General features: G+C 39.7%; 5 protein-coding genes across 6 annotated transcripts in view; 3 read left to right on the forward strand and 2 right to left on the reverse strand.

The window, feature by feature from the left end:
• Nucleotides 1-599: 599 nt before the first annotated feature.
• On the reverse strand, nt 600-2,896 carry LOC136784470 (isovaleryl-CoA dehydrogenase, mitochondrial). The gene is made up of 8 exons (XM_066745125.1): nt 2,474-2,896; nt 2,215-2,304; nt 1,908-2,129; nt 1,493-1,820; nt 1,327-1,420; nt 1,167-1,257; nt 923-1,091; nt 600-854 (listed from the first exon to the last, which is right to left on the reverse strand). The coding sequence occupies exons 1-8, from the start codon at nt 2,609-2,611 to the stop codon at nt 718-720; spliced, it is 1,269 nt and encodes a 422-aa protein (XP_066601222.1). The 5' UTR covers nt 2,612-2,896; the 3' UTR covers nt 600-717.
• A 408-nt stretch (nt 2,897-3,304) lies between these two features.
• Nucleotides 3,305-6,101, forward strand: LOC136784488 (E3 ubiquitin-protein ligase RNF34-like). The gene is made up of 5 exons (XM_066745156.1): nt 3,305-3,976; nt 4,061-4,253; nt 4,387-4,844; nt 4,923-5,103; nt 5,191-6,101. The coding sequence occupies exons 1-5, from the start codon at nt 3,929-3,931 to the stop codon at nt 5,364-5,366; spliced, it is 1,056 nt and encodes a 351-aa protein (XP_066601253.1). The 5' UTR covers nt 3,305-3,928; the 3' UTR covers nt 5,367-6,101.
• A 97-nt stretch (nt 6,102-6,198) lies between these two features.
• Nucleotides 6,199-7,628, reverse strand: mge (translocase of outer mitochondrial membrane 22 homolog mge). The gene is made up of 3 exons (XM_066745158.1): nt 7,292-7,628; nt 6,938-7,043; nt 6,199-6,862 (listed from the first exon to the last, which is right to left on the reverse strand). The coding sequence occupies exons 1-3, from the start codon at nt 7,400-7,402 to the stop codon at nt 6,654-6,656; spliced, it is 426 nt and encodes a 141-aa protein (XP_066601255.1). The 5' UTR covers nt 7,403-7,628; the 3' UTR covers nt 6,199-6,653.
• Nucleotides 7,629-7,838: 210 nt separating this feature from the next.
• Nucleotides 7,839-12,526, forward strand: Oseg4 (intraflagellar transport protein Oseg4). 2 transcript variants are annotated; one of them, XM_066745144.1, is made up of 2 exons: nt 7,839-8,035; nt 8,453-12,526. In XM_066745144.1, exon 2 carries the CDS (start codon nt 8,519-8,521, stop codon nt 12,056-12,058), a length of 3,540 nt encoding a protein of 1,179 aa, XP_066601241.1. In that variant the 5' UTR covers nt 7,839-8,035; nt 8,453-8,518; the 3' UTR covers nt 12,059-12,526. The 2 variants fall into 2 exon arrangements, with proteins under 2 accessions (XP_066601241.1, XP_066601242.1); XM_066745145.1 differs by having other exon boundaries at nt 7,839-8,031.
• Nucleotides 12,527-12,913: 387 nt separating this feature from the next.
• The window catches only part of dlp (dally-like), a 108,296-nt gene continuing 97,197 nt past the window's right edge, over nt 12,914-24,012 (forward strand). Inside the window, exon 1 of the mRNA XM_066745155.1 lies at nt 12,914-13,458. Coding sequence (XP_066601252.1) covers nt 13,299-13,458 — 160 coding nt within the window. The 5' untranslated portion in view covers nt 12,914-13,298. The remainder of the gene's footprint in view (nt 13,459-24,012) is intronic.

Raw genomic sequence — 24,012 nt, forward strand, 5'->3', positions numbered from 1 at the left:
TGACTATATTATTGAGCAACGATAGAGAAAAGAGAGAGACGAAGCAAAGTTGTACGCCGCTGAACGTCAGTTGGTGAGCGTTTCTACCCTAGGCGCGCGCTCGTTTTAATTACTTTGGTCGAACTGCGATTGACGAGACTAGATCAGAAGGGAAAGAGGAATAAAGAAAAGGAAAAGAGAGGAAGTGACAAAGCAAGAGTCACCGATAGATTTGTTCGACTTAAATTAGCAACCTATAGCGCGAAAGGTTAATCAATCGTGGCTACGGTTCCTCTTCCGTTCTAGTGACTCATTTAACTCGATTTATGTCTTTTTCCTATTAGAAAAAAGAGCCAGACGCATTATTCTACTCGATATGCAGCTTGGCAGCGTTAATGACCCAATATCATCGGTATGCCAATCATACAATATATACATTACCGATTGCTAAGATTGGATCGACGAGTTTTAAGAGCTCGAACGGGATGACCAAAAATAATTGATCTTATTGTGCTACTGTCTGTTGCTTTCAATTGAAAGCTATAAGCTTCGAATATAATTCCATGAATCATTCGGTGTTTTAAACTATTATTCATTAAGGTAGTCAGTTTTTTTTTTTCATACGTTAAAAATATTTTATAAAAATAATAGTCTATATGAAATTATAGTTTTTTGTATAAATACAATATTTTACAATACATATTATACATGGTTTTTGTACAAGGTTCGTGCTTAAACTTAATTTATATATTCTTCGCTGATGGCCCTGCCTATTACGAGTCTACGAACTTCGCTCGTACCAGCTCCAATCTCGTACAGCTTTGCATCTCTTAATAATCTTCCAGTGGGATAATCGTTTATATATCCATTCCCGCCTTGCAAAGAAAAATAGGATGATATAAGAAAAGGGAAATTTATCAAGGAGAATTAAGCTTTGATTTACCGAGTATTTGGATAGCATCCAAAGCAGCCTTGGTTGCATTTTCAGCGATATAAAGTATAACAGCGGCACAATCTTTTCGGTTCACGTGTCCTGCATCGCAAGCTTTTGCAACGGAGTATAAGTAAGTTCTGCTCGTGCTTAACGAAGTATACATATCCGCAATCTTGCCCTAAAAATAAATCATCTCGATCAATTATCTCTTCATTAATCCGCGAATTGTTTTATCACCAATTGTATAACTAACTTGGATAAATTGAAATTGTGCAATCTCTTTCCCAAATTGCTTCCTTGTGTGCGCATACTCAAATGCCACGTCGCAGCAGGCTTGCAATAAACTAGAAGAAAGGCATATTTTACGTTCAAGTTTGAATAAATCTTCATTGAAATAAAGGTTCGCGCCTTACCCTAATGGACCAGCCGATAATACCAGACGTTCAAGATCCAATCCACTGAACAGAACGTATATACCTTTATTGATCTCACCCAATATATTACTAGCTACAATTAAAAATGACAATCAAACCAAAAATTAAGGCATTTTGCGATTATAATTGTAATATAAACAATTACCAGGAATTTTGCAATCTTCAAATAACAGCTCGCACGTATTGGATCCCCTCATACCTAGCTTATCCAATTTTTGAGCTGTGCTAAAACCTTCCATTCCTTTTTCTATGATAAATGCAGTAATACCGTGTTGCGGTTTATCCGCATTCGGATTGGTCTTTGCATAAACCACAAAAGTGTCAGCATCGGGTCCATTTGTTATCCAAAATTTGTTACCATTTAGCACGTAGTAATCACCCTTCTTTTCAGCTTTTAATCTCATGGACACAACATCCGATCCAGACCCAGGCTCCGACATTGCTAAAGCTCCAATATGCTCCCCGCTGCAAAGCTGATATTTCATATTAATTGGTGTAATTACCAAAGTCAATATATACACGCACACAAATGCACGTAGATTTACACAAATTAATCGTACCTTTGGCAAATATTTGTGTTTTTGCTCCTCCGTACCATTTCGGTGGATCTGATTGACGCATAGGTTTGAATGCGCGCCGTAACTAAGTGCAATTGCTGCTGACGCTCTACTCAATTCTTCCATAATTAAAACATGATCGAAATAAGTACCATCAGTGCCACCGTATTCCGGCTTTACCGTTATACCGAGAAAGCCTAGTTTGCCGAGATCTTTCCAAAATGACTATTGTGAAATAAAACAAACTTAAATCAATTTACTACTTACTTATGTACAACTATTTTTAACGATCATTTTATAGTATACGAACCCTTAAATTGTCAAATGTATTTGTCCGGTCTATTTCAGCTGCTTTGGGTGCTAATTCTTTTTGCGCAAAATTAAAAGCCAAAGATTTCAACTGAAAGTGAAAAATAAGAATGTAATCCTTTATATTTGAAAGTACGATTTTCGAGATATCGATTTCAAAGATCGATAATACCGGAAATAATGAGATTATACTAGAAACAGGAAATGGTCCAACGTGTCATGTAATATTCTCAAAATGTAAATAATATACAAAAGCTAACCTCTTTTTGATCATCGGTTAAGTTGAAAATATGCTCGTCTATTTTATAATACTGAGATACATTTTTTGCTTGAGATTTAATACACTGTATCAAACGGATACAATTTACATTCTTTAATTGACCTATTGAAAAGTTCATCTTACCAATAGTCTAATTAGAAATTAAGCGCTTTACTTTTTTCTGTATTAGAAGAATGATCGTTCCATTCCCAGCCAAACTGTTAGCTGTGATAACGAAAAATCGGTATATTATCTAAATATGGGGCCAAAGTCCAAATGCGATATAAATATTAATGACGCGTGAAAAATCAGGCATTTCATATGCCGTTTCAAAAACCGACTGAAATGTATAATGCTTCACTATATAGGAAAAGGATGTAATAATTACATAAGATTATTTTTGTAAGTTTGTACTACATATTTTTTTAAATATCGTACATACTTTAGGTTACTGAATAAATTATAATTTTGTATTGACATAAATCTACTTTTTATTACAAATTTGCTACATTTTTTGCTAAACATAATTAAAGTTTCTCATTTGTATATCAGTTCAATGATAAATTTCCAGTCTTTTCTCTAATCAGTCCACTAAAAACAAGTCCGTTAATAATTATTTTAGGTTAGTTAAGCCTGGTGATTCCGCTAGTGCAGCAATACAGCGAAAAAGAACAGACTGGAACAGACCTTATGTTGGGGAATCGTATAGCTTGCTAGTTCCATTTGTGAAGACCAATGACGGTTTAGCTGTGAACTAAGTATAAAAGTCTCTCATTGGATTGGTCCCAAACTCCCAATAGTTCTAACAACAAGCAAGCCAGCATGATTGGTCACTGCACAGTGCACAGTTCTCTTATTTTCTCTTTGCTGTGGTGTGTTTTCCTCTCTCTTTCTCGATCGCATTATTAAGTTTGTTCCTTTTCAGTACTTTTTATGCCCTGTGTTGCAGGATTTAGATATAAAAAGAACAAATTATTATTTATTTCTTTCCTTCCTTCTTTAAAAATTATTACTTTTCTTAAACGATTCTCATTAGAGTTAGACAGTAAACTCTCAGTAGACCTGAACAAACTTGAGATTTGACCTGACGGGTCGCAGACATCAAAGTCAAACCCAAACCTTATACCAGCCGGCCCTTCAGTTTGATCCAGTTAAATTGAAATTTAATGATTGGTTTATTTGATAAACTTAAAACCTAACTGGTACGATATGAAGTTTTAATTTTATTAGTGAGTTTTAAAAAGAATTATTAAAAATATAGATATATATATATATGTATATATATATGAATGTACTATTTATTAATATCCAAGTGGCAACGTAATTAACGCTAATAAATATATTGACGAACAAAATTATATGACAGAGGAATGAACATGTAATAATTATATGGAAAAGAATCCATTTTTACATTTTATCAATATTTATTTATCCTACATTTATTAATAACATCGACATGGCTTGTGAAGCATGCACCACAAAATTATATTGGTTTAAACGCAAAGTAAGAATAATTTTATCCAGCATTGACAGTCGAATGAAAATACGAATTGCATCACTTCTAAAATGATTTTGCTGTAATTTTCAGAAGCAGTGTATAGATTGCCTAAGATACTTTTGCTCTGAGTGTTTAATCAAACGTGCTGAGAAAATGTTTTGTTGTGACAACTGTAGTATGCTTTCAAGAAGGCCTTTAATTCGAAGTCAAGTAGCACAGTTACGTACTAGAGATTTACGTCAATATCTTATAGCTAAGAAAGTTTCAATTAGAGGTTGCGTTGGTATGTATAATCTATGATATTTTTTATAATAAATGAATTCAATATAACAAATTATAGTTTCTTATGTAGCCTGTACCTATTAATTAAATAATGATATACACAAGTAAAAGTACTAATTGTTATAACATTTTAGAAAAAGAAGAATTAGTAACTCTTCTGATGGAATATGCAAATAGCGGTGGTAATCATTCCCAGCGGGATAGAAGCCCAGAACACATATCAGAAAGATTAAGTCGGCATGAGCCACAGCCAAGCTCAGCTAATGCTACGCCTCTGGATCATGCTGAACCTACAACTATGAATAATAATCAGAGCAGCGACCACATCATATCAGACTCAGCTTCTAATCCTGCATCTAATACCACAAGCAACGGTGCTAATGAGGGTGCTCCAAATATAGAATTGCAATCAGATACCGAAGAAGATTCTAATAGACCTGTAGAGGAGTCTAATAATATTGAAATAGAAGAAATAATAGGTAGTGATTGCAATAGTCCAAATAATGATCCAGAACCAATTGTGACGGAACAGGAAGAAGTTTCCTGTTCAAATACTTCACAGCAATCAAAAGTGTGTACTGAAATTCCTGTGGTAAGAATTAAAATTTTATTTCATATTTATATTAATGCAATATTTTCTAAAAGAATTCATTATCTTTTGCTCAAACAGTGGATTGGCTTAGTAAAACTTTCTGACATAAAAGATGTTTCCGATTTAGATTATTTAAGTGTTAAACAATTGAAAGATTTGCTAAGTACAAATCGAGTAGATTTTAAAGGCTGTGTTGAAAGATGTGAATTACTGGGAAGAGCTTCTAGATTATGGGAAGAGTACAAGCGAACACGTGAAGGTAAACATTATATATGGTTATGTATATGTAATCTAATATTTGATTAAATGAAATAAACAATTAATATAATTTGTTATATTTAAAAAGGTATCGCTGAACTGGATGAAGCAGACTTATGTAAAATTTGTTGGGATGCTCCAATTGAATGTGTTATTCTGGAATGTGGTCATATGGCTTGCTGTATTATCTGTGGAAAGCAAATGTCAGAATGTCCAATTTGCAAACAGTTTGTAGTTAGAGTTGTTAGATTTTTCAAAGCTTGATAAAATGGTAAAGTTTAAAATGGATATACCCAGGAAATTTCCTCAATTAGGACATCTGTAGGAGCTTAGAAACTTCAAGAGTTCATCTTTTGATCTGTCACTTTATTCAGTAAGTAAACTATTTTTTACAAGGACTAACCACGTGTAATTGCTTTAAAAAAAAAAAAAAAACACTCCAGATGTCTGAAGATTTTTTAGCTCTTACAGAAGTCTTAATCTCTCAAGTAGCCAGTATATTAAATTTCAATTAATAATGTTAAAAAACATTTAAAAAATTCTATAAAATTTGTTTTGAATCATTTTTAAATATTAAAAGAGCATAGTAATTTCATATATTGATAAATTGTTAATTTCCTAAGGTATTGTATAATGCATTTAAATTGAGTATTTTATGTATTTTTATTAGAGTATAGACGTAATTAATTTTCAAAAATCTGTAAAGGTAAGCCATAAATGATCCATCATGGAATAGGAGTTATAGCAATTGTTAATATAATATATTGTATAGATGCACTTTCTATAATCTCCTATTGCACTTATTCCAAAAGTTATTTATATGCTAAGAATAATAACAATAAGAGTTTATGAACTCTTAGCCAAAGAAGTTTAAATTTTTTTTCTGTTATTTTTGTAATAACTGAACGTTGAACACATCTCTCAATGAATATTATATTTCCATACTTAATAACTTAAGTTTCATAATAGTCTAGACTGCTATTGTCTATGTAATGAACATACGGTGTATATTATTACTTTTAAATAAAAAAAGTTAAATTTGATCTGATAATCAATGGATTCGTTTAAATGATTTTCTCATGTCAATCAATGTTGATAAAATTTTAATAACTAATTTTTATTTAAGATCATACAACACAATGATATAATAAATCTAATAACAATGCGTTGATATTTACTTCAGGGTGGTAAACCGGTGAAACATTTAACTACTGGAAAATTTTCACCGTTCATAACAATAAGAAAGTTTATATTTAACTTTATACAGGAATACAAAGTACTGAAAATGCTTACTGTAGATGACGACTCGTAACTGAAAAGTGTTACTGTGAAAATATAATATCAAAATAAGAAATGTTAGAAAATTTCTTCTATAATCGATATTGAATGTGTTTGAAATGTTAGTCAGTGAATTAACATTAAATTTTGTATATTTGTCTAATGTGTTTGAATTAATAAGCTATACAAATTTAGTGGTTGATATTGCAATGCTGAGAATTAGCTTAAAACTATAATCAACAAAATTATCTGATTGGTACTAAGGATGCTGATTTATCGCTGAACAGGAGGTGCCATATGAAGACCACCAGGTCCTCCGACAGTGGGCATAGCAGAATTTGGACCTAATAAGACTTGTTTTTGTTGCGTGCGTTGTACTTCTTGCATTTGTGCACGCTCCACCTCAAAAACTATTGGTGCAAACAAAATTGCTGAGGAGCTGAAGAATAACCATGTAGCTGAACACGAAAATGAATATAGTCCTGAAGATAAAGGGTACAATTTATAATTTTACAAGTACTTTGTTTTTCAATAACCTCATAAGAGATGCTACTAACCTTTAACACACGTATACAAACATGAACCAACATTATATCCAAAATTACGCACTTCTTCAGGGAACATTTCAGTAAGGCCTACGAGCCTTTCTGATAAACTTTCATCCTAAAAATGATGTATCCATTATTATCAGTTTCTTTTGAAAAACGTAAAAACTTATATAAAATGAACGAGGTCCAGAAGCTGGTGTTACTTAAAATTTTGTTCGTCGAGCATAAGATATAAAAAACAAATAGTACCATTAATTAAATTAGATGTATTGCACACACACACACATATCTAAAAGAAGCTACTTTAGACAAAATTAAGAGAGGTTTCAAGAGTTATGAGTAAAATAAAACTGCTTTAAATACCTCTTCATCATCTTCTTCGTCGGGCAAAAGAGATTTTGCGTCTGGTGATCGAACATCGGTACTGCCCATACCGCTATCTAATTGTTCTAGCTCTTCAACTAGGGTTGCCATCCGTCCTCTTTACCCCGGACACTGACCTCTTTTGTTAACTTTACGGGAACGTTAGGGGGGATTTTTAAATTTATCTAGGATTTTCAAATCGTTCGAAAAAGTTATTTTTTTCTAATTCGTTATTACCCGTAAAAGACTGAGCAATAAATATTATTGGGGATCGGAGATGTGTCGTGGTGAGCGGTCCGGGACTGGCTTCAGGCTTGACTCTCGGGGGGGCCGCGGGGCACGTGGCCGTCTCGTTCCGGCGCACTCTCCGGCTGCGTTCGTTTATTAGCTGCTTGTAGTGCTTGTACTAAGACTCTACAATGTATGTCACGTAAAATATAGGTTTTCGGTACTGGCAGTACATAAACGAACGTAGCCTCCGTCCCTCACTCCCTACTGTGCTGCTCCCTACTTCTCTACTCAACGCCACTAAATTAAAAATGGCGAAGTTGACAACGCTGATATCAACTGAACGAAAAGAAAACACATATCAGTCATTTATTATACCAATTAAACCTATTGTACTAATTTTATAAAAATATTGTATTAATAAATACTTTAACTAAATGTATAACTGCAATAGTTAAATGTTTATGTTTATCATCTGCAGCAATAAGTAAGGTGGCGCGAAAGTGTCAAATGTCAGTAAGTTGGAAAATAAAACTTGAGCTTAACGTAATGTTAAAATATGATTGTGAGACAGCTGTATTTTATGTTATAGCTTATTTCCGAACACTTGTTGTTTTGAAAAAAGTTATTAATCATGCAGGGTGCTTACGGTACCTCGACCCAGAGCGTGGACGCAAATATTAATTTAGCAGCGTAGCTATAACAAATAGTAATTTTTGTTAGGCCTTTTTCACAAATCTTTTCTATTTAAATCGAAAAGATTATAATCCAAACAAATTGATATTGTGTGTTTCCACTTACAGAGACATGTATTTTTCAATTCACGCTCCAGGGCGAGTTAAATTAAAAGTCCTATGGATACAGTTTACTTTTAAGCTTTACAGTAGCATTTGTATTTCTTCGTAATTAACGTTTAGTTATGCTTATTTGCAGGATCTGAATCAGTGTCATTGTTGTGGAATAAGAAGAATTAATTTTTAATATCAATAAACATATGAAATGTTTGTTTATTTGAGTAAAAAGATTGGCATACCAAATAATTTTCGACTCAATTGTATTGCATGGAACCAAAAAGATGGTTATATTGCCGTTGGAGGAGAGGATGGATTGCTTAAAGTACTCCGTGTGGATTCGGGCCCTGGGGGACCGAGCAACAGTGGTAAATCAAGAGGCATGCCGGTAACAGGCAATCTCAGTATGAATCAGACTTTAGAGGGACATAATGGACACGTTCAAGTGGTAACATGGAACGAAGAGCATCAAAAATTAACTTCAAGCGATCAAAATGGCGTCATAATGGTTTGGATGTTTTATAAAGGATCATGGCACGAAGAGATGATAAATAATCAACATAAATGCGAGGTGAAAGGTATATCGTGGAGTATGGATGGTCAAAAGATATGTATAGTTTACAAGGATGGTGCCATTATTGTTGGGTCTCTCAGTGGTAACCGTATATGGAGTAAAGAGTTGAAAAATGTATCTTTATCTGGAGTTCAATGGTCTCCAGATGGTAAACTTTTAGTGTTTAGTTTAAAAAATGGGGAAGTACATTTATATGACAATCTAGGTGTATTCCTGACTAAGCTACCTATCGTAATATTGAGCTCTGCTCAACCACAGACTATAGTTGCCTTGCATTGGTATAATGGAAAAAATGGCTACATCGCCGTAGATTGTCCTACTCTTGCAGTTTGTTATCAAAATGGACGAATACAGCTTATGAGAGATACTAATGATGATAATCCAATTATTGTTGAGACAGGAATAACTGCCACTTGGTGCAGTTGGAATAGCTACGGTTCTCTACTCGCAGTAACCGGAATGATGCCATTACTAACTAATGGAGAGACCAAAGATACCAATGTTATACAATTTTATACACCGTTTGGCGAGTACGTGAGAAATTTAAAAGTACCAGGTAGGGAGATAACATGCTGCTCCTGGGAAGGTGGATCTTTAAGAGTAGCATTATCAGTTGACTCACAAATTTATTTTGCTAATATTCGTCAAGATTACAAATGGACTTATTTCAGTAACACAGTAGTATTTATGAATGAAAGGATTAGCAAAGATGGCATTTGTGTGCTATTTTGGAATACGAGTAATAACACGTGTTGTACAAAAAATTTAAGAGCCTTGATATCTACAGCATCTTACGGAGATCATTGTGTTTTAGCAGTGAAAAATGATCCTAAAGTAAAGGAACAATTTGCCTTATTAATATGCAATACAATAGCAACCGCAATAGATAGCAAATTTTTAGATTTGGAACCGTTATGGGTAACCATGACTAACAATATTGTTGTTGCCGCATCAAAAAATAACTTTTTATTATGGAATTTTCGAACACCTCGAAATTCAATGCTGCACTCTAACAGGGTACGAAAAGATAAAATTTATCATATCGACGAAACTCCGACCGGAGTAAACGAAGTTATTCAAGATCTGGATAAAGATAGATCGTTCGAAGCGCCGATCAATACGAAACCAACGTCCGATCCAATTTGTTGTTTAGCTGCCACTGAAAAGATTTTACTGATCGGTAGAGAATCCGGAATGATTCAGCGGTACACCTTACCGCAAATAACGCTTACCAATCGGTATACTACATCCTGCAAACTCTCGAAAATTGCAATTAATTGTAACTCAAGCAGAGCTTCTATTTTGGATACAACTGGTATTTTGACGATGTTAGATTTAGATGCACGACGAAATTCGGATTTCGATGAAGAGCAGATTGGTAAGTTTGAAAGAAAGGACGTTTGGGCAATGTGCTGGGCACAGGATAATCCGAGCTTATTGGCAATTATGGAGAAAACAAGAATGTATGTATTACGAGGCTTGGATCCCGAGGAGCCAATATCGTGCACAGGATATATATGTTCCTTTCAAGATTTAGAGATACGTTGCGTTCTCTTGGACGAACTTATGCAAAAACCCGATGATACTAAGGGCGAGCTCATTGTAGATTTGCAAGTCAAATCTCTGAGAGACACCAAAGAGTTGCTTGCCAAAGTAGGTCTGAAGGAAGCTAATAGTTTTATTCAGGATAATCCACATCCAAGATTGTGGCGTTTATTGGCCGAGTCAGCTTTGAAAAAGCTGGATCTGGAGATGGCTGAAAATGCCATGGTGCGCTGTACCGATTACTTAGGTATACAATTCATAAAGCGATTGCACAATGTACACAATGATTATTTGAAGAAAGCAGAAATAGCGGCTTTTTTAGGTGACTATGACGAAGCGGAAAAATTATATTTGGATATGGACCGAAGAGACCTGGCGATAGCACTGCGACAGAAATTGGGGGATTATTTTCGTGTTGTGCAATTGATGAAAATGGGTATAGGTGGCTCCGATAAACAAATGGAGCATGCTTTTAATAAGATTGGTGATTATTTCGCCGAAAGACAGAATTGGGAGAGTGCAAGGGAATATTATGAAAAGGGTAGAAACTTAGAGAAGCTCATAGAGTGCTATTACAAGCTGGAGGACTATCATCAGTTGGCGGCGACCGTGGAGCAGTTACCGGATAAGAGTCCCGTTTTAAAAACAGTCGCGAGGATGCTGGCATCCGTAGGTATGTGCTCTCAGTCTGTATCGGCTTACATAAAATACGGGGACATCAAGCAAGCCGTCGATACTTGCGTTAGGCTCAATTATTGGGACCAGGCTGTAGATCTGGCGAAGACTTATAAGATGGCGCAGATTGGCGAATTGTTGAACAAGTATGCCAATCATTTGTTGTCCAATGGCAAAAGACTTCAAGCTATCGAATTATATAAGAAGGCTAATTACAATTTACAAGCTGCTAAATTGCTTCTTCAGCTTGCCGAAGAACAATCGAAGAATCGAAGCAATCCCCTGCGAGTTAAGAAAATTTATGTCTTGGCGGCTTTGCTGATAGAGGATCATATCAACGCTACACCATCAGCTGTCAAAGGTGGTCGGAGTAATGTCGTAATGGGCTTGACAGAGAGCAGCGAGGATGCTCGAATTATCGAAAACGCTTGGCGTGGTGCCGAAGCTTATCACTTCCTTTTGCTCACTCACAAGCAAATATACCAAGGTAATTTTGACGCGGCCATGAAGACTTCCTTGCGGCTTCGAGATTACGAGGATATTTTAGAGTTTGAAGACATCTACTGTTTATTGGCTTTGTCGAGCTGCATGAATCACGCGTTTGCTACTTGCTCCAAAGCTTTCATCAAGCTGGAAGCATTACCGACCATTTCTGAATCCAAAAGGGAGGAGTACGAGGAGCTGGCTTTGAAAATTTTTACAAAACACGATCCGAAAGACACGAGAGACGATAAGGCTGAATGCGTAAGTTGCGAAACTTTAGTGCCAGATTGTTGCTTGGCCTGCCCCAATTGTGCAGTTAGATTTCCAGCTTGTATCGTTTCTGGCAAACCACTGATGGACCTCCACAATGCTTGGGTCTGTACAGTTTGCAGGCATCACGTGGCGAATGAGCGCGATGTTGTTAATATCAATGCTTGCCCATTGTGTCACAGTACAATTACATACATGTAATATTTTCAAACCGTACAACATAAATGCACTGATATACATGTAACTTTGATCTCACCAATGTTTATCATTACATTGATAATAGAATAGCGGTAGCGTACAATACCACCGAACTTAGCTTTATTTTATACAACGACGCTGTGTCTTTATTTTTTCACTTTTTTCCAATTTTATATATTGTCTTTTACATTCTCAAAATAAACAGTACTACTGTAACATCTGTCCAGTATTATATGTATTTGAGCATAATGTTCTATATCATTGTTAATAGAATCGATGAGATTTTTAATTTTTATACAAGCACTACGTCTTAAAGTCAAAATTTTAAATATATTTACCATATATATATATATAGAATTTAAGGTATTCTAAAGAAGTTAATTATTGACTGAAACGCATCCGTCCACGCAAAGAGTGTAAACCTAGTACACTAAAAATGAAAAAATGTATTTTTATCGTTAAAAAAAAATAAATTGCCTTAGAAATTATAATTGTAAATGAATCATTATTCCAAGCCAATCTTTACACGTTTAAGAATAGTATTTAGAGTAGCTTTGAAGCGATTAGATTTAAAGAGGGAATTATCGAGCGTAATAAGTTAATAATTGATAATTGGACAATGTTTGCGAAGGTTTATTGCGCATGACGAAGGATTTGAGCGCGACTGGGAATTTAATTCAAAAAAGAGATAATGGGGAACGGGATGGTCGAGATCGCAAAGGTAGGGGCAGGGCCAGGGCCAGGGTGTAGGGATAGCTCGTGCATCGGCGCATGTGCGGTGACAGTGGCGCACATTTTCTCCACGAGACGGGACGACTGAAGCTCGGCTCAGTTCAGAGCTCAGCACACTACTTCAGTCAGTCAGTTAGTGAGGCTCAGTGCGTCTCGAGAGACCGTGAGAGGAGGTAACGCGCCGTTCTACGCAAAGTTCCTTTTCCTCTCTTTCTCACTATTTCTCTCTCTCCCTCTCTCCCCCTCTCTCTCTCTCTATCTGTCTCTCTGTCCCTGTCCCAATCCGTCACACAATTCGTCTTCGCGATTTCCTCGCAAACGACGTTGAAAAAAGTGCCGGTATAGTGCTGCGGTTCCCTCAGGAGGAAATACGAGAATAAAATTGTGCCGCAGTGTACAATTGCGCGCGAGTGAATTATCGCGGATGTGCAGACACCGGCCTCAGGACTCGCGGCTCCTCTCGCGCGTGTGTTTCCTTACGTGAGTGTTCCGAAAGAAAAGAACCGTCACGATGAATGGTCCATTATTATCTCTCTTGTGCATCGTCGTGCTGGCGACCGGAGCATCGGCGATGAACGTGCGGTCCGCCAGCTTAAAGTGCGAGCCTGTCAAACCGTATTTCATATCACAGGGCTTCCCTGCCAGCGAAATACCCAAGGATCCCCTTTCATGTGAGTTTTCATCAACGTTCCATTACTCTAATCCCGTGCGACGAATTACCTTCGATGCGAGCAAAAATCGCAGAGTCCATTGCCACCGGTAAGCGTAGCTGAAGAAGAGCGGGGTCGTTACTCGGGTCGATCGAAAATCGGTTTAAACTCGATTCGCTCTTCCGGTGGAACCATTGACCGAGCCAGTGAGTTCTCTTCAGGTTCTGTATCGTCGATACGTTTCTCGAAGCGATCGTTGCAGAAAATTCTTTAAACTTAGTTTTGCACAAGTTGCGTCGTTTATTCCTGAAGACTGCAGGAACACAACCACGCGCGACTGAAAATAAGCAAAAATCGAGGCAGCTAGAGGCTCGAGAGCCGTTCGTCCGGCTCCAGAGTCAAGTTCAAGTTCAGCGGCGCTACAACGAACTCGCGCGCGCGCGCGCACCGCTGGTATAAACCTTTCTAATTTCTGCGTCTCGGCTTAATTAGCGCTCGGCCCGAAATTCATCCTGGCTGTCTCCCCCTCTCGGGCGCCCACATGTTTCTGTGGATTTAAAGCCGCCGCCGCGCGACGACGGACGTCTAGAAGGTTTTTTTTCCAACCCCCGAAGATTTGCATCGAGATTTCGTTTTTCTCGTCGATAATGAATGGTTCCTGCGGCATCTGTCCGCCTGTTGTCTCAATGAGTCATGACGAATTACCGGGGCTCGTCGTAAATCGTACGAGAGTCTCGTGAAACGCGCACTTGCCAACCGAGTTTCTTCCAGCTGCGTTTTGGTTTGACCCTCCCCCAACTGTCATCTTCCACGTTCAACGCATCAACCGATCGAGGGCGATGCGACGGATCGAGCCACGGGACCACCGCGGCGACCTCAAGAGACTCGAGCGATTTCCAAATTGCTAGATCCCAAAAGTTACTCTCCACACCCTTTATCCCCCCTCCTGCGCGTTTCTCACACGCAATCGCCGCCCTCAAACCTTTTCATTATAGCACCGAAAATACGTTTCGCGTCTCGACACTCGCCATCCGATAATAACACGTGTCTCGATCGTGAACATTTCTTTCTATAACAGTTTTTGCGTTCCACTCTATAGCGAGGGACTCGTCCCTGAATCCCGAAATTACGTAGGACGGATAACGATTATTCTTATTCGCGGTCGTCAGGCACAAACCATCTCTGGGTGTTCCTCTCCCTCTCGAGTATCTGTGTGGAACGTTTCTGCTAGATGTCAAGCGGAATATCCAGCACGGAGGAGCGTGTGTGTATGTTCGCCTTGAGAAACTGGAACTCGAATCGTGGCCCGACGGACCATGCGAGGAGAGTGCAAAGATCCTGCAAATAATTATCTGAGCTAATAAACGAGCAATCGGCGCTTCGCTCGGAGGACGCGCGGCTATAAATTCGAATAACTCGTCGATAGCAAGGATTTATTTCGTTAAATATCGGCCAGTTGATTTGCAAGGACCGTGACGCGCGTGTCCTGCGTGAAATTTACGACTGTACTCGCATGAGTTATGCGTTTCTTGCGTTGGGATTGAAGAGTCGTTGCGCGAAGTATGAAAGGGTTTCATCGGACGAAATTTTATCAAGCTTTTGTTGCACTCGATGCGAATATCGATTTAATTATCCGCGAAAGATATTTTCGCGATACTGCTGCGTTTGTAATGATACGATTAGCCGCGTGGATTTTTAAATTGTTCAATTTATGGAGGAGAGAGCTCGTAGAAATATATATATGTATATGTATACACAATACAACGATCTCGCTTTTAAACAAGCTACCGCTTAACAGGAAAGCATATATATATATATAGATACACTTTTTTGTAGTAAACACGTTTGTATATCAATTCTTGTCACTATCGATGAGTCGTCGACTCCTGGTAGATAACGCAGCTACAATAATTACTCAAGATTCGAGATGTACAAAAATGTTGAAGCTTCCACTCGTGAGTTTACCTGATTTTTAATCTCTTATCGCGAGGATCTTATCTATCTCGTCGTGCAGCACTGATAATGCTTCGACGATTGTAAAAAGTACCCGTGGCCTGGTAAACTTATCACGCTTCGCATTTGACACGAATGAACTTTTCTATCGATTTGTTTAAATTTCGATGGAGGATGTTACGGGATGCGTCGAGTTTCGAAGGGCTGATTGGTTCGAATCGAGCTCCTGTGTGTGTGTGTGTGTGTGTGTGTGTTTAGCTCGAGTTGACGCGCCCTTCGCCGACAAGTTCGTGGCATGGAGATTGTTAAGGGCAATCTCGGTCAATGAAGAGTGCATGGTCGTATCGAATGAAATCGAGGGGGGAGGGGGGGGGGGGGTTGGAGTGACTTGGACGATACGACGTTTGTTAACGGTGCGTTAAAGGCGATACAGGCGCGTTAACGCGATCGTAAAAAGGATGTTTGACATGTCGTTATTGCGAGCGACGGAAGCATCCGGAGGTCAACAGAAAGGAACTGATCGAAAAAAGTCTTGGCTACTTGAAACTTATTTCCTAGAAGGTCCGTTTCACCGAGGCAAGAAGCAAGCAATGATCGACCGGCCAACCTGTAGGTAACGCCTTTGCTCAGCTTATATACCTATATATAGATAGTGCCTTTGGTTTACGCAAACTACTTCAACCATCTCGCTCTGTCCGAACGAGTCCCAAGAGAGAGGATTTTTTTTCCTCATATTTTACAGAGTCCCACAGTGGAGTGAACCTGACAAAGAGAAAATGAACTTTCGAAGCAGCGATTATCGTTGTTCATTAAGACGTATAAAATGATGATTGTCGAAGGAAGCATAATTTCCTCACCGTTCCACTTGTTTTTCCTTCCTTTGTTGTATCGGGCACCGAAGGGCAGGACCTCCCACTGGCTTTCAAATATTCATTACTCATTCATTTCACTTGACCGGATGCTCCGAGGCATTATGCTCCTTCGGAGAGCTGAAAGGAAGATAAAGGACAATGCTCGAGAGTTTTGTGTACAGGAATACGTGAAAAACAGGAATTTACATGGTTTTAAAAAGGTGTGAATGTCATTTTTGCTTTTTCCCCGAATGCTATCTCTCTGTCTCGCGGAGGGTGACTCGGCAAATAAGATCATGCACGGTCTTTGTAACGATTCTTGCTCGAGACAGTTTCGATCAGGTAGTTCTGTGAGACACGCTTATATATCTGCTTTTCCTGGATTCCCTCCTCGTCGTCATTCTTTTCCCTGCGCCGCAGCACACAATAGATTTCTTTCGAGCACGCTTGGAAATTCTCTCAATTCGTTCCGAACAATGTTTTATTAAGAGATCCTGCAATATCGCTCCTTTTGTATACGTTTGATGAAATATTGACAAGATTTTTCTTATTATTATTTTATTTGATTTTTTTGCCGAGTATATTCTATATATAGCGAGGTAGAGGGAATTACAGAGTCGATTTCCAAGTTTTTTCGTGCCAGTACGACCCTTTTGGTGGGATCTAGAAAGGCTTTTCCCACAATAGAAGTTGGCCTGCTTCGCTGTACTTTTTTTCTCGTCTCGTTTATACGTTAAAAGCCGCCATATAGCCGTTGCATTTCCCAAATGTAGCTCGATCCTTCAATCTCTCTTTCCTCTCATTAAAATATTCACAACCTCTCGTACTGTCGTTTCATAATTCAAGACTGGAGCACCGTTCAAATTCCAAAGGCTGTCATCCACTTTTATAAATTTCATTTGCGTCGATCCTCTCAATGTCTTGATCAATTTTTAATCACTGCACGCTTCGCCAATCCAATTCTTCGTTACTTTGTTGCAAATATTCCATTCAGTCAGATTCATTTTTTTCAACGATAACACCGTCTCTTTCAATTTTACCAACAATAACCGATCGCTAATGACTTTCGCGTGTCACCGATATTCGTAACACATGCTACAGTGTAGTATCACACGTGCATTATAGAACTCGTCGACGATTCTATTGGACAACATTCGTGCTGCTACGACGGATTTCCAAATGTGGAAAAATTCGAAGCTTAATAATTGCAGCTAACCAATAATAAAACGCGACATTTCGGTAAAGCGTTCCTCTGACGTTAATCGAGTGGTCTATTGGCTTGTCAAAGCTATTAATGGCCCAACGTATCACAAACAACGTGCTTAATTCGGCAAGACCGATATCAGTGACCCGAAAAAAGTGTGACGTTGCAACAAAGTGAAGGACAGCACTGGATATACACGTTCCAACTATATAATGTTAATATTCTTCGCTACCTATACATTTTTAAAATTCCATTTCCAACCAAAAAAAGTGTGAATAATCTATTCATCCATCGATATACCCACGATCGAAATATGGACCATCACTTTTGTTATCCTTCCAGTGCCTCGAGCTCGAAAAGAGGAGTAAACTCTGCGCGATACATCGAGTATTCAAATAGCGGAGCGGAACGGGACAGGCATCTATTTTTCATTGAGAAGAATAATGCAGCGACGGAAGAATTCTGTTTCGTACATACACACACACACACACACACGTGTGCAGTATCTCCTTGCGAGTCGCAGCAGGCCGAAACACGTTCGTTCCTGTATCCTTCGGGCGGCCGAGCACTGGCTGCTCTCGGGTCCATTCGAAAAAACCAGCTACCTCTCTATAATCGATTTTTAATGAAGCCCTTTCGCAAATTTCAATCGACAGCCAAACTGTATTTTTACGAGATTTTTTGCGAGAAATTCCTACATTGACGCATATAAGACGAAGCTCTCTCGGGAAGTTTGACGAATGACTGTGTACAGTTGCGCGAAGTATCCGATCGGGTGGCGCGAGTCGTATACCTCGTCTTTCTTCAAGATGGATCGGTCCAACGTCTCGGTGCGGGGTAGGGGGAGCCTGAAAGGTTAATAAGAGGAATTCGTGAGAGGCGAAGATAAGGTTCACGGTTGTGACACTTGGCTGTTGGGTCCGCGCCGGTGAACAGGCTAGAACGCGTCGTCACCGGTGGAGGACCGTGTGTATATATATATATATATATATAAAGGAATGCTGAGGAAACCTTTTCACGGGGATGTTGTATGTACCCTGTGGTGGACTGGCCGTGGTAGCAAACGGTTCGGCCAACGCAGACTTAATGGTCTCTCTTATAAGTTATAACTTTTAAATAACTAGCTTGAACGCATGAGTGAGTGAGAGAGAGAGAGAGAGAGAAGGAGAGGGAGTACACGAAGAGCTACTCTGGAAACCAGCTGACCTTGCGGGCCGCGGGACCATGCTCGCTCTGGTAAGCCACGCGATCCGCGAACCCAGTTGGGATATGCTCGTGGCAGCCCGCAATATTGACGCATCGACCACCCCTTCTTACCAAACTACCCCTCGAGAACTTCCCCCTCCCTTGTTCCTCTCCACGCAATTCCCGACAGTGTAGGATATACTCGACACACGAATATCCTACCACGCTGCAGTTTCAAGCGAGAGCAAATCACTTTGAAACGTAATTACTGGAATCATTGAAAATTTACATGTAACTTCGGATCCGGCTCGAGAACCGTTATTACGGCTCCTTTCTTACGACGATCGAATATAATTTGGAGACGGAGTTCAAAGGTGCTGCGCGCTGGATCTTCCGCTTCGGTATTTGTGTCGTGTGGTATATATATGTGGAGCACGTAATCGCTGGAGGCGTAATTCGAAAGGACAAGAACCCGTCGTCCCGGGGGGGTTTGACGGGTCCGATGATGTACGATTGCGCGCGACGGACAATGTTCCTGAAGAACATGCCGAAGAAGAAGCGCGCGGATGCATCATTCTTCCAGTTCATCATTCACCTGTTGCAGAAGAGATTAGTGGCTTCGAAGGTGGTAATTACTCGGGCAACGCTCACCTTTGACCTGGATCGACAGTGTGGGTCCACTTTTTGTATCGTATAGTATAGAGGGGGGGGGGGGGGTAAGGGGGGTTAAAAGATTCAGTGGCATCGCAAAATTCTCGCTTTTGGTCATCCTCGTAACACGGGCTGGACCTTGCGAGAGAAGAGTGTCTGATCCGATTTTCAGAGAGAGAGAGAGAGAGAGAGAGAGAGAGTTCTACGCGAATGGGTACAGTGTTTCCCACTCGAGCTTTCCTCGTAAAATTTCCACTTTCTCCCTCGACGAGTGCATTTATCCAGCGTGAAAATGGTCAAAGTGTAAGAGAGAATTCGTTAAAATATAGTATCCATCCCTAAAGTGACAAGCAGATTCCTGCAGATAACTCCATTACCGTTATGAGAAGCTGGGGCTTCATGATGAGACTGCTAACGAGATTCGCTCGTCTACTATACGTAAGTTCGACAATTACTCGAGAGAGCTTCGTAAATTTTAAATCTCAACTTTCGCTTTAGTCGTGCACCTTTGTTATGTAAATGGAGAATCGTTTTGCAATTTTTTCCCCTTTTCCTTTGCCGCGGTTGCACGAGGATCGATGAGAAATTTCTCGACGCCTCTCGTACACGCGTGCCCCGTATGGGAAGAGGCACGTGGCGGCTGCAAATAATTAACGACGATTAATGTAGCTATGCCTAATTCATTGGAACGTGTATATATATATATATATATATATATATATGCGTTGCTGAATGCGCAGGCACAAGCCACTCTCATACTTATCTATTTATCTCGGTGTATATAAATATGACAGACTTTGCGCAGGGTTTCCCGACCATGTGATTGATGGGACGTACTATTTTTACCAGGACAGCATATTCGCGTCTCGCTGGTGAGAGTGGGAAAGAAAATGAGAAAGAAGCGAGCATTTCTTATCCGGCGCGCGTGTGTGTGTTTGTGTGTGTGACTAGTTTTCAGCATTCGTCGTCGCTTTCAAAATGATATCTATCTCAATTTATGTATCAAAATAATCCCTACCTTTATATATATATATATATATATGTATACTCCCCTTTTTTCTATTCCGCTTCCTGATTTTTCGCAACGAACCAAAATTAGTTCCGCACATTTGGCTCGCCGAAGCTTTGCACGCCGCAGGATTACAAAGGCAAAAAAAGTTTAGCAATAAGTTATTTTTATCTCGGAATAGAGCGCGATAAGTTGATCGTTTATGTACATAAAATATAGCGCGACAGGACAAGGTTTCAGTGAGGTGTAATGGAAATATGGAAGATAAAAGTCTGAAATAAGAAGAATATTCTTGGAAGTACGTAAGTAAATCTTGGTTGCGAGTTGAAGTGAGTTATAGAAACAGGAAGGAGGAAGGAAGTAACCCCCCTTCCCCCCTCCCTGTGCAAGCTGTTGCATCCGCAGCAGGGGGGAGTGGGTGCGAGACTTTTTCCTATTCCGAGTAATCCGGAGGAATATTTATGGAACGTTTAAACGACGATTGGCGAAAGATGACGTCGTTTGCAAATTATTCAATTAAAATTCTCGCGAGTGAACGAGTGCAGGATGAAGAGAGGATAATATACTCGTCGAGGATGGAATAATTCCAGTGGTTGATTATTTGCTCCGATGCATCTTGGGAAATGGAGACGTTCTGCTGGAAAATAAAACAATCCACGCTTTAATACATACATATATATATATGTGTGTGTGTGTGTGTGTGTGTGTGTGTGTGTGTGACTGTGTGCGAATAAAAGACAGTTTACGGTACAAAAGACTCTAAGCTGCCTCGCGTATAATTCTTATTGTTATTTTTCAGCCCTTTTTTATCAGACGAATAAAATAAAAGTGACGAAAACGTGCTTTTACGAGGGAAATTAAATTCGCTCGGAAAAGAAAAATTCCCTCCGACTTTGCGCATATGCGAATCTGCCCGAGCATAAAATGTTCCCAAGCGACATCTCCGATTCACTTGCATCCGGTGCTATTTAAGCGAGTGCACGCACGTAATACGCTTGTTTCTGCCACTCTGCCGCCAGGCGTTCTTTTGTCCTCCGTGTACAATCCTCCGCAGAAGTTGATTCGACACGTTGGCAAAGGTCAGGGCACTTTTATAATCCGGCCAATAGCCTCGAAAGAAAATTTCCAAATTTCTCCAGTAGGCAGCGTTTTTACATTGCATCGAACCGAAAATTTAACGCGGTATAAACACGCTAATGTATACCATTTCCGTGGCACGTATTGTAACACTTGTCGCGTCACGTCGTGTTGATTTTTAGCCCAAATAGAAAGCACCCTGTAATAGTTTGCTAACACGCTACTCGCGCACGGTACACGACGGTTCATGCTACTTGATTCCGTCTAAACTTGCGGAGTTTAGGTCGGGTTTAGGACACAAAGCCCTTTCGTACCCGACACTCGCAGAGAGTCTAACGTCTCTGGGAGTATAAGTAGCATTTCAGCAGCTAAAGCGTATCGCGCACAATGAGCAGAGGAATAATCATGAGTGAAATATGAACTCTGTTTAAAACTGGTCGTGCAAAAGTGGCGTTTGATTAAAATTTGAAACATGGCAGAGTGTGGAAAGAAATTATGAGAAATGTTCATTGAACGAAGTCTTTTTGGGGAGGTTATGGAGAATTGTTGATTCGATGGAGATTAAATTATTAATTTTCTGTAAAACTGGTCGTTTAAAAATGGTTTCCATTGAAATTTGAAAACGTGCAAGGCCGTTCGTAAAATTTCACTCGAGAATTGTCACTCTAAGTTTTTTTAGAGGTGTCACATAAAAGTATTTCTGAGTCGCGATGAGGATTAAATTGGTAATTCTGTTTAAAAATGGTTGTTTAAAAGTGGCGATCATTGAGATTTAAAAAGTTTTCCAACGTCGAGCGAAGTTTACAAGGAAACTCATTACGTGAAATTTGTTGGGAGACGTCATGGGGAGAATTTTGGCACTGTGTGTACCACCATGAGCCCCTCCTGTTACCTGATACTGGACCAGAGTGTTTCAGGTCTGCAGAGGGATGCTTACAGTAGTCGAGTAGAGAGAGAGAGAGAGAGAGAGAGAGAGAGAGAGAGAGAGAGAGAGAGAGAGAGAGAGAGAGAGAGAGAGACTAGCCCTTCCTCACGCTTCTCCACGGGGTGGCTCCCGCCGACAGCCACCCCTGGAGTTGGCGATACAATTTTTTCACCTAGCTTTGCTACGCGCATTGCGTTCCCTTCAGACACAAGGGTTGTTTCCACCCCTTTCGAAACAATGCACAAACTTCCCACGTCGCACGATTAATATAACAAACAAAACTAAAATCACTAAATATTTATTAACACTCGAAAAACAAACCCTCCAAACTAACATAATTCGTTAAATATAAACGTCAACATTTTTACTAAAAAACACAGCGAAAAATGAATGATTCAAACAACGAGAAAACGATTATAACGTTTGTCTTTCTTTCCACGTGTACATATATATATATATATACACATACAGTCGCGTGCCTGCCGTTGGAAAGGTTATACTTCCCGAAGACAGGCTTAATTAAGTTTGGTTTAGGCGCTATCCAGGGTTTACGTTAGGCCGAGTCGGGTTCTCGTTGAAAATTAGACTCGGGCATGGTTCTCCAAGCTTCAAAGTAGTGTCTGGAGCTGTCGGAAGGGGGCCGAGTCCTCCCGAGGCTGCTGGCTCTATTTTGCGAGGCCAACCAGGCAGCAGGTATACTGTAATATACTATATATATTTATATATATATATATAGATGAGCGTTGACCGATTCGGGTCGAGGAGGATTAGCGAGCACCTCTCTTCTCTAGTGATCCAACAAATTGCTCGTTCTGGGTTAAAGGGTCCAGGCCGCAGGCACAGTCCTTTCTTTCTCAACATCGGCACCCTGCACCATCAGCAACACTCTCGAGGCTACATCTATATATATATATATATATATATACCTCCGGAAGATCATCTCTAGCACGTTGGGACTCGTTCTCGGATAACGCGTTACACCTAATTGTACTCGGAAGGAGGAACGTGCGAAGTACTGGTCCCACATCATCCGGGACAGCGCGACGAAGGACGCAGTCTCATCGTCTATCCAACCACCCCTGAAGGATTCATGACTCGATGCGACGCGCGAGCTCCTTTTACGGCAAATTGCTCCGGAGATATTTTCAGCAAATCCCTCCATAAGCTACCCTCGGGTTTCTTCTCCCGTTGAAAACACGAAATTCCGATGTCTTTATATTATTCGGAGCCAACGAAGCGAACGAATTTCCCTCAGCTATGAGATTGATGATGGTATTAGTTTCGTATTGTATCTTTCGAGGCATAGGACGGAAGCAATTTGTCGGAGGTTAAAGGATTTGGTTAAACCTTTGGGGAAAGAGAGTTGGCCCCGGGAGGATGACGGCAGTGGTGTGCAGGGCCTCTCTCGTGTAGCACTTCCGGTGAAGATATCGCGGCACTCTCAAACGTGTAAACGAGGTCTACGAACGTCTGAAAAGGCTCGAGCTACTCGAGTGCAGCACTTGGATCCGAGAGGAATAACTCTCTTTTGGTAAGTTGTTTGAATTTTTCTGTGGAAAAGAGCGATACGGGTCCTCTTCTTCGCGGTTCACCGGAAGCGTGTGGAAGCAGGTAAGAATTTCCGTTCGGATCTCGATGCTTTAAAAGAAAAAGAGAACCGCTGCCATCTGGCTGCTGCTGTCCTCCTCTTCAGCATATCGCCACTTATCCAGATTTAAAA

Source organism: Prorops nasuta, unplaced genomic scaffold, assembly GCF_024137725.1.
Source record: "Prorops nasuta isolate Cenicafe-Biocafe unplaced genomic scaffold, Cenicafe_Pnas_1.2 PNAS00059, whole genome shotgun sequence".
In the NCBI taxonomy this organism is placed as follows: domain Eukaryota; kingdom Metazoa; phylum Arthropoda; class Insecta; order Hymenoptera; family Bethylidae; genus Prorops; species Prorops nasuta.

What these genes read in the sequence shown, in the direction of transcription:
- LOC136784470 (XM_066745125.1), bottom strand. Translation starts at nt 2,611, where the DNA reads ATGAACTTTTCAATAGGTCAATTAAAGAATGTAAATTGTATCCGTTTG. An exon ending in TAACCGATGATCAAAAAGAG is followed by an intron (nt 2,305 to 2,473) that starts GTTAGCTTTTGT and finishes TTTCACTTTCAG; the next exon opens with TTGAAATCTTTGGCTTTTAA. An exon ending in GGATGCTATCCAAATACTCG is followed by an intron (nt 855 to 922) that starts GTAAATCAAAGC and finishes TTTCTTTGCAAG; the next exon opens with GCGGGAATGGATATATAAAC.
- LOC136784488 (XM_066745156.1), top strand. Translation starts at nt 3,929, where the DNA reads ATGGCTTGTGAAGCATGCACCACAAAATTATATTGGTTTAAACGCAAA. An exon ending in TATATTGGTTTAAACGCAAA is followed by an intron (nt 3,977 to 4,060) that starts GTAAGAATAATT and finishes TGTAATTTTCAG; the next exon opens with AAGCAGTGTATAGATTGCCT. An exon ending in GTACAAGCGAACACGTGAAG is followed by an intron (nt 5,104 to 5,190) that starts GTAAACATTATA and finishes ATATTTAAAAAG; the next exon opens with GTATCGCTGAACTGGATGAA.
- mge (XM_066745158.1), bottom strand. Translation starts at nt 7,402, where the DNA reads ATGGCAACCCTAGTTGAAGAGCTAGAACAATTAGATAGCGGTATGGGC. An exon ending in ACGAAGAAGATGATGAAGAG is followed by an intron (nt 7,044 to 7,291) that starts GTATTTAAAGCA and finishes CATCATTTTTAG; the next exon opens with GATGAAAGTTTATCAGAAAG. An exon ending in TTTGTATACGTGTGTTAAAG is followed by an intron (nt 6,863 to 6,937) that starts GTTAGTAGCATC and finishes CTTTATCTTCAG; the next exon opens with GACTATATTCATTTTCGTGT.
- Oseg4 (XM_066745144.1), top strand. Translation starts at nt 8,519, where the DNA reads ATGTTTGTTTATTTGAGTAAAAAGATTGGCATACCAAATAATTTTCGA.